The 15,882-nt window shown below is 47.9% G+C and overlaps 1 protein-coding gene, 1 long non-coding RNA gene and 1 pseudogene across 5 annotated transcripts in view; all 3 read right to left on the reverse strand.

Moving 5' to 3' along the window:
- LOC146755098 (uncharacterized) overlaps nt 1-15,882 on the reverse strand; it is a 209,764-nt gene that overhangs the window by 164,796 nt on the left and 29,086 nt on the right. The window lies entirely within an intron of this gene.
- Nucleotides 37-1,160, reverse strand: LOC146755101 (olfactory receptor 14C36-like). The gene has a single exon (XM_085526410.1). It carries the CDS (start codon nt 1,000-1,002, stop codon nt 37-39), a length of 966 nt encoding a protein of 321 aa, XP_085382536.1. The 5' UTR covers nt 1,003-1,160.
- Nucleotides 12,950-13,885, reverse strand: LOC146755102 (olfactory receptor 14J1-like; annotated as a pseudogene).

The following is a 15,882-nucleotide window of genomic DNA, read 5'->3' on the forward strand; positions in this document are numbered from 1 at the left end:
AACAAAACAAAGAGTTTGCAACAGTAAAAAGCTGCATTACATGTCATGAATTCCAATAGACAGGCAATTCACTGCATTTAAAATACATCTGGTCATAACTTCCCTCACAGCATTCTTGACTTCATGGTTCCTCATGCTGTAGATGAGGGGGTTTACTGCTGGAGGCACCACTGAGTACAGAAGTGCCACCATCAGGTCCATGGATGGGGAGGAAATGGACGGGGGCTTCAGGTAGGCAAAAAAGGCAGTGCTGAGAAACAGGGAGACCACGGCCAGGTGAGAAAGGCACGTGGAGAAGGCTTTGTGCCGTCCCTGCTCAGAGGGCATCCTCAGCACAGCAAGGAAGATCTGCACATAGGACACCACTATGAAAACAAAGCACCCAAAGGCTAAACTGGAACTAAAAATGAGAAAAACAACTTCCCTGAGATTTGATTCTGAGCAGGAGAGCTTGAGGATCTGGGGGATTTCACAGAAAAACTGGTTGACCACATTGCCTTGGCAGAGAGGCAGTGAAATCGTACTGGCAGTGTGCAGCAGGCAATAGGGAACCCCAGTGCCCCAGGCAGCTGCTGCCATGGTGGCACAAGCTCTGCTGTCCATCAAGGTCCCGTAGTGCAGGGGCTTGCAGATGGCAACATAGCGGTCATAGGACATGATGGTGAGAAGGGAATACTCTGCTGAGAGGAAGAAGGTAAAGAAAAAGAGCTGTGCAATACATCCTGTGTAGGAGATGGCCCTGGTGTCCCAGAGGGCGTTGGCCAAGGCTTTGGGGAGAGTGGTGGAGATGCAGCCCAGGTCGAGGAGGGCCAGGTTGAGGAGGAAGAAGTACATGGGGGTGTGCAGGCGGCGGTCGCAGGCTACGGCTGTGCTGATGAGGCCGTTGCCCAGGAGGGCAGCCAGGTAGATGCCCAGGAAGAGCCAGAAGTGCAGGAGCTGCAGCTGCCGCGTGTCTGCCAACGGCAGCAGGAGGAACTCGCTGATGGAGCTGCTGTTGGGCATCTGCTGTTGTTGGGCTTGGAGTCCTGCTCAGAGTGCAGAAGATAATGACAAGTCCAGACCATTCTCAGAGACACTCCTCCTGCTATACTATGAAATGTTTTTATTCTCTTACAACAGTGTACATTTAGCACCATTACTTGCATTTAATTTCATGTATTTCAACATTCCTTAAGCAGAAGCAGCATATGGAGCTCTAACCTTACTCTTATTTTCTTATCCCTTCTCCCTGGATATTTTCATGTGCTTCATGTCTCATATCTTTACCCCAAGTGCTCTTAGAGCCCTTTACCCCAGCTTCTGTGGCATTCAGTTTCAGTTAGAAAATGCTGCCTGTTTGTAGGATAAGTGAATTATTCATGCCTACAGAAAATGATGATAATTCCATCCTTCGAGAAAGGGGAGACTGAAAGCACATCATGTGTGACTGTTCACAAAACAAGCAATTGGTTGACGAAAAATTCTCAGAACTCTTATTGTCCCTTTTAGATTTCTGACTCCAAAGCTCTTTGCCTCAGAACAGGAAATGGAAACCCCCTGCCTTGGCTCTCCTCTTGCAAAGTGCCCTCAGAAACATCATGCTGTTCAGTGGAGCTGTGATCCCCCTGCCCCAGGCAGCAGCTGTGGCAGCACAAGCTCTGCCGGGGGGCTCCTTCCCCCCACACGTCTCCCCGCAGCGCCCTGGGCAGCTCCCCGGGCAGGCTGAGTGCTGAGCCTGGCAGGCGGCAGAGTCCCATACCCGGCACACAGCCCCTGGGGCACAGCAGGGACCCTGCTCTGCAGGACAGCCCTGGGCACCCGCCTGGCGCCATGCTGGGACACGCAGCCCTCAGGGCTGTGCTCTGACTCTGCAGCACGGGAGCCCTCAGCTAGGGCAGAAGGCTTTTAACACAGTAAAGAAACATGCAGCGCCTGAAGCCGGATCTGCTACGGGATGTCCCTGATTTGGTTCACCCTCTATGAAAAGCATCTGCATGGTCTGTAGTGAGACTTACTATGTCGTGCTCTGTGAGTAATGCTCCTGCTGTGTGCTCCCAGCCTGCTCACACCGTACACATCCTGGAAGCTCTTTCCCCTTTCTCTCCTCTCCTTTTGGGAGCTGCAGGCTGTGCTGTGCACAAGAGCTGCTCCTGGGCACAGCTGTCTCTCTGCAGCACTGCCCATTTGTATGAGCTCCCTGTGTCCCAGGAGCCCGGCCCAGCTCAGCATCAGAGGATGTCATGTTTTATCCTTCCCACTCTTCTCCCCTGAGATGTCCCTGCGTCCTCTTGGCCAACAGATCCTGAAAAACAACAGCATCATGATTGTACTTTGAAATCTGATGAATTAAATACCGAATGTACAGTGGTCAGTGACTGATTCCAGACCTGATAACTGAGATCCTGTGATGAAACAAAATGGGCATACAGGCAAGGACAGAGAGAGGTGGACTTCCCCTGTGCAGGGCAGTGATTTAGTTGAGGCAGTGCAGGCGTCACATCCCTAATTGGAAACCCTGGGGCTGAAATGGGATTCAGCTCCCCATGGACACACAGTATCATTGGGATTCCTCTGGTTCAGTTCAGAAGTGCACAAGGAGTTGCCTGCATGTGAGCTCCTGCTCTGAGTCCTCAGTCCTTCAGCAGGGAGGCAGTTGCTCGTACACAGACGCTGGGTGATGCCCAAGGTGCCTGGGCTGCTCCTGATGTGTGCCAGTGCTTGTAAACCGTGTGGGAAATCCCTGAGATAGACACCTCCTTTCTGGGCATCAGCTGAGGGCCAGAGAGGGGATAGCACCGGCTGTCTGGTGAATTCACATGCAGCTGCAAGTGCAGCACAGGGCCTTCAGCAAAGCCATGCCCATGGTGTGTCCGTGCTGCTACGTCACCTCCAAGACCTACGATAGGTCTAATGCCTGTGTGCCACCTTCTGCGCACTAGTACCATAGATGAGCTATCCAGTCCGGCTATGTCCAGTGATGCTTTCCAGTGAGGATGTTTACTCCTGTATTTTTGCACAAATGCAAACACCAACACACAAGAAGCTAGAAATCTTGGTAGAGCTGCAGTCCTGAGCTCCTGTTTGGACCACGGGTACACAGTTGAATGGCTTCCACAACTGCACTGTAGCACAAGGGGGATACAGAGTCTTTAGGATGGATGGGCGAGGAGACAAGGAAGAGCGACTGCCCTCTGTGAGAGTGCACTGAGCACTGCCTGGGGATGGCAGAGCAGCCAGGTCAGAGCTAATGGAAATGGCCAACAGAGGAGACCATCAGTGTCTGTACCTGTCTTCCTGATCAGGGAGAGCAAGTGGAAGGTGCCCTCTGCAGACAGATGGGAGTCTCAAGTTGTCTGGCCATTGTCCCCTTTGGGAGCCTTTTTCACTCCAGTATGTGCTGCAGGGACAGCACAGCAGGGCATGTGCCATCCAGCAGATCCCTGGAGAGCACAGATGGCAGCTTCTTGACCAAGCCATAGAGGAACCAAAGAGGAGAGGTGCTCTGCTGGATCTCATACTCTCCGGCATGGAAGGACTTGTGGGAATTGTGAAGGTGAAAGGGGCATCAGGCCATGTGCAAAAGACAAATGGATCTCTTTTTATTTATTTATTTATTTGTTTATTTGTTTATTTAGTTATTTATTTTGAGGCTGTAAGCTTAAAAGATGAACATATATGTCAATAAAACTGAAACAAAGAATTGAAGACAAAGATAGAAATCAATGAAAATGTGTTAACCCTTTTCAACATGAGAAATTCTCATGAGTCTTGTTCCATTTTTAGTTGTAAATATGAGTCTTTGTAGGGATTTTGTGCCTTTTTTTTTTTTTTTTTTTTTTCCGTTTAATTCAGATGCTTTCAGGTACAGAGACACAGACAGCGATGCCAGTGCCATCATTGCCCTGTGACTAAATCCCGGCGCCCACCGCTGCTCTTCCCTGCTGCCTATTTGATCCCTCATCCTCCAGGTGTCTCCAGCTGTCCTAAATAAATGGTCGTGGTTAAAAGCATGTTTTCAGCCGGCCATTTAGACACATGCTCCTGCCACAGCCTGCCAGATTTCCCCATCCCTTTCTTATTGTTCAGTCAGATACCTCCCAATTATCTGTCTGATTTGTGACTTTTAGGGGGATGACTAAAATTTGCTCCATCTTGCCAAAGACTGATGGACTGTGTTGTCAACTCCTTCACTGTGATTCTATCTATCCCTTCCTATCTTTTCTTTTTCTCTTACTTTTTCTTTTTCTATGTCATTTTCTTCTCCTTTTCCTTTTCCTTTTCCTTTTCCTTTTCCTTTTCCTTTTCCTTTTCCTTTTCCTTTTCCTTTTCCTTTTCCTTTTCCTTTTCCTTTTCCTTTTCTTTTTCCTTTTCCTTTTCCTTTTCCTTTTTCTTTTCCTTTTCCTTTTCCTTTTCCTTTTCCTTTTCCTTTTCCTTTTCCTTTTCCTTTTCCTTTTCCTCTTCCTTTTTCTTTTTCTTTTCCTTTTCTTTTTCCTTTTCCCTTTCCATATCCTTTTTTTTTCCTTTTTCTATTTCTATTTCTTTTTTTTTCTCTTTCTCTCTTTCATTTTTTCATGCTTTAAAGAAAGCATGAATTCTGAAAGATGTCAGTAAAAGTGAAAAAAAGAGTTGAAGACAAAGATAGAAATCAAGAAGAAAGTGTTAACCCGTCTCAGTGTGTGAAATACTCACGAGTCCTGTTCAATTCTAAGTTGATACCTCCCAACGCCCTGGCTGATCTATCCAAGGGAGATTACTGAAATTTGCTCCATTCCTCAAAAGTCTGTTGTCAAATCCTTCACCGTGATTCTATCTATTCCATCCTATCTGTTTCTAACTCATTTCTTGTGCAAATATTCCCTATGAAAAATAAACCTCAATAGAAGCTGCTTGGACATGGCATGCAGTTGATCACTGTGTTTTACTGTTCATTCAATTGCATCACCTTTCCTTCTGTTTGTTGGCCGTAAATAAAGAGAATTCTTTCTTTTTCTGTGTGCAGCTGGTTCTCTGTGGAAAGCCAGTGGGAGTTGGTACAAAGGAGTTTTAACACTGAGCGGGTGACGGTAGAGGAGAAGAGTGATGTGAGGAAAAGTGATGCAAGTCCCATGGGGCCAGTGTGAGTAGGAGTGGGATGGGGAGGTTGAGGAGGAACTTTGTCAACACAGTAACAGTACAGAACTCATTGGGACATCCTGGATTGACATCAGTTGCAAAGTGCTTCTTTAACTTCTTGTATAAAACAAACAATAAATAAATAGACAATAAATGCATTTTGGATTCTTGCTCTTTAAGCTCTCTCCATTTTGCTGAACACATTCTGAAAACCTGAAGAAGAGAACAGGAAGGTACAAGGCACAAGAGGCTCTTTAGGTTATAATGGGCCCCAGTGAGCATTTGGTGCTGAGTCCATCAACCTCCAGTGCAGAGACAAGTTTGCACAAGTGCTCAACAAGACAAAGTCAGAAGTAACAGTGAAGTTTCTTGGAATATTAATGGTCCCACTGAGGGCCATTACCAAGTAAGTTTCCCAACAGACTAGTTAGAGAAGATAACTGGAAGCCATGACTACAGGCAGGCAAAGGCACTGGCATGCTAAGAAACCTCTCCTTTGCCTTACGAAGCAGACAGATCAAGCCCCGATTGCAAGACCAGAAGTAGGGAGATCCTGTCTCTCATGTTGGCTCAGGGCACTTCCTGTGGCAGTGAGTTGGAAGCCTATATGATGTTAAGTGAAAGACATAGGAACGGAAGATCCCAGGCTCTGCATGTGGTGCAAGGATGCTGTTAAGTTCCTATCCCACATGTGCCCTGTGTCTCATTGCAGGATGTGGGATGTGAGAAGGGCCCAGTCTGAACAAGCAGTCAATCCCTGTGAAACTCTGAACTTCATATCTCTCAGTTCCAATGCCCTCCAGTGCACACTCTCCCATAGTTTTATGTCCTTTATGTTATGCGGTGCCCAGAAGTGCACCCAGTGCTCCAGGTGAGGCTGTAGCAATGCAGAGCAAAGAGGGACAACCCTTTCTCTCACCCAGCTGGCAATAAATTGCTTTATGCGCTCCAGGGTACCGTTGGCCTTCCTGGCTGTCTGGGCACACTGCTGACTCACTTCCAATTTTATGTTCAGAAGGACCCCCAATGCTTTTCAGTCAGACCTCTCTCATGTGTCCCATATCCAGTCAGTGTGTATGTCCAGGGTTGCCCATACCCAGGTGCACAATCAGGCACTTGTTCTTGTTATGTATTATGCACTTGGTGCTTAGTACCAACTGATACCCACTTCTCTGACTTGTCCACATCTCTCTGCAAGTCCTCTCCACCCTCAGTGGAGGCAACAGCACCTCCTCATCTGGTCTCATCAGCAAACTTGCTCAGAACACTTCTAGTCCTGCATGCAAGTCATCTGCATAAACATGAAAGGAAAGTGGCCCTAAAGTGGAGCCCTGGGAAACTCTGACAGTGACCATCTACCAGTCCGATGGAACCCACTGACTATAATCCTTTGGGACAGAACTACTGGCCAACTGCTCACTCACCACTGCTGGTGAACCTGAAAGGCAAAATGTCAGTGTGCTGGGACAAGCAGACAGACACCAATATGGTTATATATAGCTGCATCAATTTATTGCCCGAAAAGCCATGATTTTAAAGGAGACAGACAAGGGTGTCCAAAAATCACACACGCTAATTGGAGGAAAGCTACTGCAATAACAACCCTATAACCCCCCTTCAAAGCCACGAGCCATTCATTCTTTTCCTAGAGATGTCCTTTGTTCTCATGCTGTTTATCCTGCTCCACAGCTGCTGCTCTGTGAACTCCTTATCTCAATCCATGGCTGCTGCTCTGTAAAATTCTTCTTGTATTACAACACACCACGTTCTGTTTCTGTCTAGCTGTATGCAGGAATTTCTGTCCAGAAGGGTGCTGGAGAAATAGTATCAAAAGCTCTACTGAAATCCTCAAGGATTACATCAACTGCCTTCCCTTGTTCAGCTCAATGGATAAAGGTGTCATAAAAAGACCTGAAATTAAATAGGACCTTCCCCTCTGTATCTTGTGTTGTCTGTGACCTGTCCTTCAGTTGTTTTTCCATAACTCCCACCATCATTTTCTCCATAATTTTACCAGGCACTGGAGTGAGACTGACAGGTCCATAGTTGCCCGTGTCATCTTTCTTGCTCTTCCTTACAATGTGACAACATTTGCCAGCTTCCTGTCAACTGGTATGACCCTAGATTTATTAGATGCCATTGAAATGTGAGCCCAGAGCATGCTAAAGTGTCATCAGTGCAAGAACGTAGATGTGCCATAGCTTTGCAATGCCTTGAAATCCAGACTATGCCACAGATGGAGCAGAGAGGAAAATCTGCCTCTTCTGTTCTGAGCTCATCCTTTTGATAAGCTGAATATCACTACGTACTCCATGGGGACAGGTGCAAAAGACACAATGGGTGCCCTAAGCACAGGGCTGCAGTGGTATTTCGGATGGCCAAGAATACCTCCCTTCTGGCCCTCAGCTGATGCTCCAGAAGGAGGTGTCTATCTCATAGATTTTCCGTCACAGTTTACAAGCACTAGCACAAAACTAGGATTACCCAAGGCACCTTGGGCATCACTGAGGGTCTGTGTATGAGCAGTGCAGTCCCTGTGGAATAAAAACCAAGGATTCAGATGAGGGACTCACACACAGACACCTCACTGTGCACATCTGAACTCAGCTAGGTGAACTTGCAGCCCCCGTGGTTCTTTGAAAAACTGATCCCAATTCAGCCCCAGGGTTTCCATCTGAGGATGAGATGCCTAACGCTAGAATAAGGATGGGATGGTCTGTTGATAACAGGACAAATGGAAATGGATTTAAATTAAAAAGGGGAGACATAGGTTAGATGTGAGGAACCTATATTTTTACACAGCAACACTGGAAAATGTTCCCCTTAGAGGCTGAGCATGATGATGGATGGGATCCTGGTTTTACTCTGGGTTTACCCTCACGTCAATCCAGGTTTCTACTCATACTTTTCTCTAGGTGAACTCTCACTTTACTCAAGGTTTTACTCACAATTTACCATCAGGGAGTGTGATCGGGAGATGGGCTGGTGGAGTGACTTGCTGGCATCCCCGAGGGAAGGCTGCCAGGCAGATACCCCCAGAAAAGTGGTTGTCTCCCTGCCCTGTCACAGTCAGACAGACCTGACTGATGAGGAGGGTTGGAAGAGTCCCAACTCAACATCACAGGAGCCCCCCCATGCCTGCCTAGCCCTCGACCCCTGATCCATCTAAGCAACAGGTTTGACACTCTGAAATCTGAAGGAGATAAGAATGGGGAGGCAATGGAGGATCTGCCTAGGAGAGAGCCTAATGCAAGGCAGTCACTACCAAGCCTTGTGACTTCCTCTGCCATGAAAGAAAGAAGGGTGGTCGTGGTGGGTGACTCCCTTCTCAGAGGAATAGAGGGCCCCATTTGCAGACTGGACCCGAGCCGTCAGTAAGTCTGCTGCCATCTTGGCTGCAGGTCAGGGACATAATGAGGAAACCCCCAATGCTGGTTAGGTCCACTGATTATTTTCCACTACTCATAGTTTAGGTGGGCAGTGATGAAATTTCTTAGAGAAGCCTACAAACTATAAAAAGAGATTTCAGGAATTTAGGCCATTTAGTTCACAAAGTGGGAGATCAAGTGATATTTTGTTCTATACCTTCAGGGGCAATGAGGGACACAGAGCAGGCTTGGAAAGCAAAGCAATGAACAATTGTCTCAGAGGTTGTTACTGAGCCAGAAACTTTGAGTTCTTTGATCACAGGACAGTTTACTTGGCCCATGGCCTGTTATCCATGAACGGAACCCAAGTGTCTCAAAGGGGGAAACAAATCCTAGCACAGAAGGTAGCAGGGCTTATCGAAAGAGCTTTAAACTAGCTACGATGGGGGAGGGGACAAAACAGGGCTTACCAGAGATAAGCCTAGTGAAATGCTGTTTGAGCTGGGAGTGAGGCAGATGCCTCAGCTGAAGTGCATCTATACCAACGCACGCAGCTTGGTCAACAAGCAGGAGGAGCTGGAAACAACTGTGCATCTGACAAACCATGACCTAGTTGCTATTACCGACCCATGGTGGGACCACTGCCATGACTGGAGTGCTGTGATGGATGGTTACAAGCTCTTCAGAAGGGATAGAGGAGGAAGGAAAGGGGGTGGTGTGGCCCTTTATATTAAAGAGAGTTTTGATGTTGAAGAGCTTGGGCTTCAGAATGAAGTGCATGTTTGTAAGGATCAGGGGAAAGGCCTGTAAGTGTGACATCTTGCTAAAGGTTTCTTATAGACCGCCTAATTGATGGGTTAGGCATTCTATGAGCAGCTTACTGAAGTCGCAAGATTGCCAGCACTCATTTTCTTGGGAGACTACAACTTCTCTGATATATGCTGGGAATATAATAAATAGCAGAGGAATCAGTCCAAGTGGTTTATAGATTGCATGCAAGACAGCTTCCTTATGCAGCTGGTATGAAGTCCTACCAGGGGTGGTTCCTTGCTAGACCTGCTCTTCACTAACAGTGAAGGACTGGTAGGAGTTGAGAAGGTTGGGGACTGTCTTTGGCAGAATGGCCATGAAATGGTAGAATTCTCTATTCTTGGAGATGTCAGAAGGGTGACTAGCAAAACTACAATCCTGAACTTCTAGAGGGCGGACTTTGACCTGTTCAGGACACTTGTAGCACAGGTCCCTTGGGAGTCGCTCCTTATGGGTAAAGGGGTCCAGGAAGCCTGGACACTCCTCAAGATGGAAATCTTAAAGGCACAAGATCAGGCTGTCCCTGAATGCCATCAGGTGAGCGATAGGGGAAGAAGAACAGTGCAGTTGAACTGGGAAAAACTGTTGAGACTCAGGAAGAAAAAGAGAATCTCCGTCATTGAGAAGAAGGGACAGGATACTTGGGGAGATTACAAGGAAGTTGCTAAGGTATGAAGGGAGGAATTTAAGAAGCTACCTTACTTCCTTGTCCATTAGTCCATGCCCAGAGCTTCTCAGCCATGTCCCTGTCAACTGTAAGCTCCATGCAGAGGTCAAGTGGGACACAGAGGGCACAGCCTTCTGCTGGGTGGATGCAAGTGTTGGTGGAACCAGATGGGACAAAGCCCTCCCACCATGCCCTCCTGGGAAAATGGCCACCCCAAGAATGGCAGTCTGCCTCCTCCATGACCCCATCTGAAATGCTCCTGCACTGATTGATTAAAGGGCTTTAAACCAGGTCCAAATGGGGAAGGGTGGGGAATTGGATGTGACAGAGAAGGGCTGAGGGATGTTGTTGCTGTTGGAGATTGAATGGAAAGCCTCTGAGCTGTTCTATAGGATTGTGTGAGGATTCCTCAGAGAAAGTCTTGTTGCCAATACCCCGTCCTAAATCTTACTGTGTACCCTCTGGGGGTAACCCCAACCTGCTGCTGCCCTAAAGTGCCTGTAGACCAGTGCGGGTAGCATGGGAAATAAACGGGACAAATCAAGAGAAAACCACAGAGCTTTTCCTTTCATGCAGGCTGCTGCTTCTGAGCAAGGCCCTGAACATCAGTACCACAGTGTAGATGCAAGACCCAGACAGGCTAAATCAAAGCATGCTTCTGGAAGGGGATGCTTTCTGAAGAATCCTTACACTAATGAGAGGACCACAAACATTCACTCAGCGAACTCCACATCTCTGTGCCTTTGCAGGCCTAGGGTCTTGTTTGTCTCACAGAGACATGGTGGGATGGTTCTCACCTCTGAACTGTAGCAAAGTATGTACAGACTCTTCATTACGATTAGGCAATGAAGATGAAGAAAGGCTGCTGCCATCTGTGAGAGTGCACTGAGCTCTGCCTGGGGATGGCAGAGGAGCCACCTGAATACTGATGGAAAGGTTTCAAAAAGAAGAGCAGCAGATTCTGTTCCTTGCTTTCTGATCAGGAAGAACAAGAGGAGGGGGACAGGCAGGAATCTGAGTTACAGCTCAGATGGATTTTTTTTCTTCAGACTGCCTGCTATGGTGCAGTGTTTTGGTTCTAGGAGAAAACCATTGATAACACTCTGATGTTTACAGCTGCTGCTAAGCAGTGTTCTACAGAGCCAAAGCCATGGTCAGTGGAGGGCACATGGAGCTGGGAGGGAACAGAGTGAGGACAGCTGACTGAAAGTGGCCAAAGGGACGTTCTCTATCAGCTGACAGCAAGCAGAAATTGTATTGAAAGGGGTGGGAGTTCATCTCAGTCTCTTCACTGCCCAGGGTCCAGCTGAGCATCAGTCTGGTGGTGCTGAGCAAGTGCTTATGCATCAGTTGTTACATACAACTCCATATCAATGGATATATAGTGATAATTATTACTCCTCTCCTTTTATCTCTCTTAGTAAACTGCTTTGTTACAACCCAGAAGTTGTACTTTTTTTCCCAGTTCTCATCCCCATCCCACTGGGAATTGGGCAGAGCACAAAGCACTGTGTGCTGCTGAGCCGCATGTTGGGTTCAACAACCGCAGTCATTTTGGTGCCTGATGTGAGGCTCCAAGGGTTGTGGTAACAGCACATCTGTCCAGAGTGGACAGGGCTTTGTGGGAGTTGGAGATGTGCAGGCCATGGTGCTGATAGTTTCCCTATTTGTGAAGCTTGCTGAGTCTTCTCATGAAGCTGCATTGCACAGCTCCTTGCTTGCTGCTTGTTTTCCCTGCTGCATTATTTGTCAACTCTGGATGCTGGATTAGGGTATTTATTTTGCTATGCTGTTTGACCTTGGTTTGTACCACGATAAAATTGGCAAAGTGAAGTTTTGTGCACATTCAGCTCTTTGGATATCTTTGGGTTTTGGAAGTAATATTGTTGGTATGATTAGGAATTACACATTTTTCACTGTCGTCTCTGGGAGCCCAGGGGTATTCAAGGAGAGACTGGATATTGTGTTGAGGGACATGGTTAAGTGGGAGCTATTGGTAATAGGTGAACGGTTGGATTGGATGATCTTTCAGGCCTTTTCCAGCCTTGGTGATTCTATGATTCTAGGATTGAGGTTAAACAATTATTCAGGAATATCACTGAGAGATCTGCCCCAAGGTGAGAAGGCTCTGCATGGCAGGGGGTGTGGGACGGTCTGGGCAGCTGCCTGGAGTGGTGGGCACACCCTGGGCTTTGGAACTTCATCTCCAAGCAACTGCAGGATCCTGAGAAACTGGTAGAATATTGGAGACATGTCTGCTGTGGCACTGGTAATCCTAAACAGGCACAAATGACTGCAGTGTGCCAGGGCCTGGCCCACACCTACTGAGCTGTGTTCAACACTATTCAGCATCTTCAAGGGGAAGAGAGCTGGATCTGCTGACATTGCTGCAGCCTCTGCAACTCCTGGCACAGTCCCTGCAATAGCTCCAAGTTTTTGCTACACATCCTGCAGTTGCTCCAAGCTCTGGACAGAGGCCACCGTCACTCCACCCCTCATAAGGAGCTCTGCGGTCACTTATGCTACAGGTCCTGTAGCTGTTCCAAGTATTGAGATAAGAAAATTAAGCAAACCCCTGAGTGCTGCTGTAGAGATGATGGGACTGCTGTGAGACACACAAGACCTTCAGGCCTGTAGAAATGAGAGGACTCAAATCCTCTGTGCACTGTGGCAGTGTAAAGAGAGGAGGAATGAAAAGAACATTTTGTGCTTCTATCTGTGGCTGTAACTTCCCCAAATACAGACAAAGTTGGATAAGAGAAGAGCTAAGGAAAAGCGTATTTTGAATGCTATTTATTTATCTCTTAACCTATTCGGGGAATCTGATTCCATGTTTACATGAGCTCTTGGAGTGAGAAAATGGATAGTAGGTGGGAAAGAAGTGGAATAAATTTTTATTTATAAGTTCAATAACATTTTTTTGCACGTTGCTATATCTCACATAATCAAACAATCAAAGATGCATAAAACATGAAGAACCATCACTGAGAATCCTGCGAGGAAGATGTGCAATTTATTGAAGCTGGAATAGTGCTTATTGCAAAATCTTCCTGAGAGAATGCTTGATCTCCCTGTTCCTCATGCTGTAGATAATAGGGTTCAGTGTTGGAGGAACCACTGAGTACAGAAGTGCCACTGTCAGATCCAGGAGTGGGGAGGAAGTTGAGGGGGGCTTCAGGTAGGCAATAAAGGCAGTGATGAGAAAGAGAGAGACCACAGCCAGATGAGGGAGGCACGTAGAGAAGGCTTTGAGCCGTCCCTGCTCAGAGGGCATTCTCAGCACGGCCATGAAGATCTGCACATAGGACACAACTATGAAAACAAAGCAACCAAAGACTAAACAAGCACTAAAAATGATAAGCACAACTTCCCTGAGATTTGATTCTGAGCAGGACAGCTTGAGGATCTGGGGGATTTCACAGAAAAACTGGTTCACAACATTGCCTTGGCAGAGAGGCAGTGAAAACGTACTGGCAGTGTGCAGCAGGGAATAGAGAACCCCAGTGCCCCAGGCAGCTGCTGCCATGGTGGCACAAGCTCTGCTGTCCATCAAGGTCCCGTAGTGCAGGGGCTTGCAGATGGCAACATAGCGGTCATAGGACATGATGGTGAGAAGGGAATACTCTGCTGAGATGAAGAAGAGAAAGAAAAAGAGCTGTGCAGCACATCCTGCGTAGGAGATGGCCCTTGTGTCCCAGAGGGCGTTGGCCATGGCTTTGGGGAGAGTGGTGGAGATGCAGCTCAGGTCAAGGAGGGCCAGGTTGAGGAGGAAGAAGTACATGGGGGTGTGCAGGCGGCGGTCGCAGGCTACGGCTGTGCTGATGAGGCCGTTGCCCAGGAGGGCAGCCAGGTAGATGCCCAGGAAGAGCCAGAAGTGCAGGAGCTGCAGCTGCCGTGTGTCTGCCAACGGCAGCAGGAGGAACTCGCTGATGGAGCTGCTGTTGGGCATCTGCTGTTCCTGGACATGGGGAATCATCCCAGAAGAAAATAAAAGAAAGTTAGATGAGATTTCTCTTGGCACAAACCTGTACTGTTCTTTGGTGACCTTCCTCCTGCTGTATCATCCAATCCTTTTTCATTTTCCGATGGAAATGTTGGTTCAGATCCATGGCCTAAGATTGTTGACATGAGTTGGAATGTGGATGGAAGAGGAGAGGAGAAGAGGCCTCTTCTGGTTGGCTCTGGAGAAGGTGACCATGAGCCACCCAGGTGGGTACAATGTAAAGTGACAGGAGTGCTCAGTTTTACTTGTAGAATGTGACGTCTTTCTTAGCATCTCTCTACATCATCTCCCTGGGCAGATGCTCTTTCTGGTAACGGAGAGATGCTAAGGCAAATACTTGCATCCTGCAGGGCAGTTCACAGCTTGGAAGGACCTCTCTCTTATAGAGAGAGCCAAGTGTCCTAATGATGGAGTCTCATTAAAAGAAATACAGCTCATTTCCCAGCTGCACAGAATGTGTTCTCCACAGCCCTGAGCAGCTGCTCTCAGCCTGTGTGCTGGAGAAGGAAATGCACTCACGCCTGGAGAGATGCAGCTCTGCTCTGCTGGAGCTCTGGCTGCAGAGGAGGCGGTTCAAACCTGAATGGGATCAGCAAAGCTGATGCTCATTGTGTCCATCGAGCCAGAAAAGGCTGATGGAGCACGAGGATGCTGCTCACAAACCCACTCATCTCCAAAGATACAGCGCAGCAGTCTCAGTGCTGTGTTAATATATACAGCTTGACTCCCATTTCTCCGGTCAACCCTACCCTAACAGCAGAAAAATGAACAAAAGGCAGGAATTCCCATGTTTGGTCCTCTCTTTCTTTGAAGTCCCCTCTTCAATGCCCTGAGCATGCAGTGCAGCTGTGAGCCTCCAGCCTCATGCAGCACCCTGAGCAGCAAAAGGCCCCAGTGCTGCTGGGGGGCTCCTTCCCCCCCCACGTCTCCCTACAGATACCTGTTCAGCTCCTCGGGCAGGCTGAGTGCTGAGCCTGGCTGGTGATTGACTCCCTGCCCAGGCACAGTGCCCTGGGATGCAGGGATTTTGGCTCTGCAGGACACCTTTACACTTCCATAGGGACGGGATTCAGCTGAATCCATTCAGGCATCTTATCCTGAGGTTGTAGTTCTGTCTCCTGGAGGGGACTCAGCTTCCTCCCATGCCTCCCACACACCCAGCCGGACCAGCACTGACCACACATCTGGCCACAAGCATCTGCATCCCTCCTCTTGCACAGCCTTCTTTCTCCTCCATCACCATTCATTCCCATCTCTGACTGTTGCAGTCACACTCCAGATATCAGCTCTCACTGACTACATTTCCCTCTTGGATCCCAATGCTACCCCCATGCTGGCTGTACCTCCCTCTCCCTGGCAGAGCTGCCATCTGTGTCACACGGGTTGTGCTGCACTCGGTGACATCTCAGTGCTTGCTGTAAGACAAAGTACCCTTAAATAGGACATCTCCTTTTTTGGACAGTGATCCTTGAAACCGTCATCTGCAACACTGAGACCTCCCTAAGGAGCAGTTCAGACCTTGAAGACTTGAGGGAAATGGCTTGTTAGGTCTTTCTGCACTGTAATGAGCCCCACAGCGTGTGTAGTGTACATGAACTTCGGGGACTGAGAGAAGATTGCTGTAAGCAAACGATGGAGGTACAGTCAAAATGCTGTCCAGAAATGTTTGAGAAAGTTGGAGCTGTGATTGGTCCCTGTGGGGCCATTGCCAACAAAGTCTCCCCACAGCTGTGTTTGAGCAGATAATTGGAGGCTGTCATTACAGGCAGGCCTTCATCTTTTTGCTTAGCACCACTACTATGGCAAAGTGGGCTACAAACTTCAGTTCCAGACGATGAGCACAACACCAAGAGATGGTAGCCTGACAATCACACCTGGTTTGACTCAGATGGTATTGGCTATTCTCTCTTCTCTGTTGGCAAAGCACAAAGAGAAGTTTGTTA

Source organism: Coturnix japonica, chromosome 36 (genome assembly GCF_054131305.1).
Source record: "Coturnix japonica strain WE chromosome 36, WE-NBRP24, whole genome shotgun sequence".
In the NCBI taxonomy this organism is placed as follows: Eukaryota; Metazoa; Chordata; class Aves; order Galliformes; family Phasianidae; genus Coturnix; species Coturnix japonica.

What these genes read in the sequence shown, in the direction of transcription:
- LOC146755101 (XM_085526410.1), bottom strand. Translation starts at nt 1,002, where the DNA reads ATGCCCAACAGCAGCTCCATCAGCGAGTTCCTCCTGCTGCCGTTGGCA.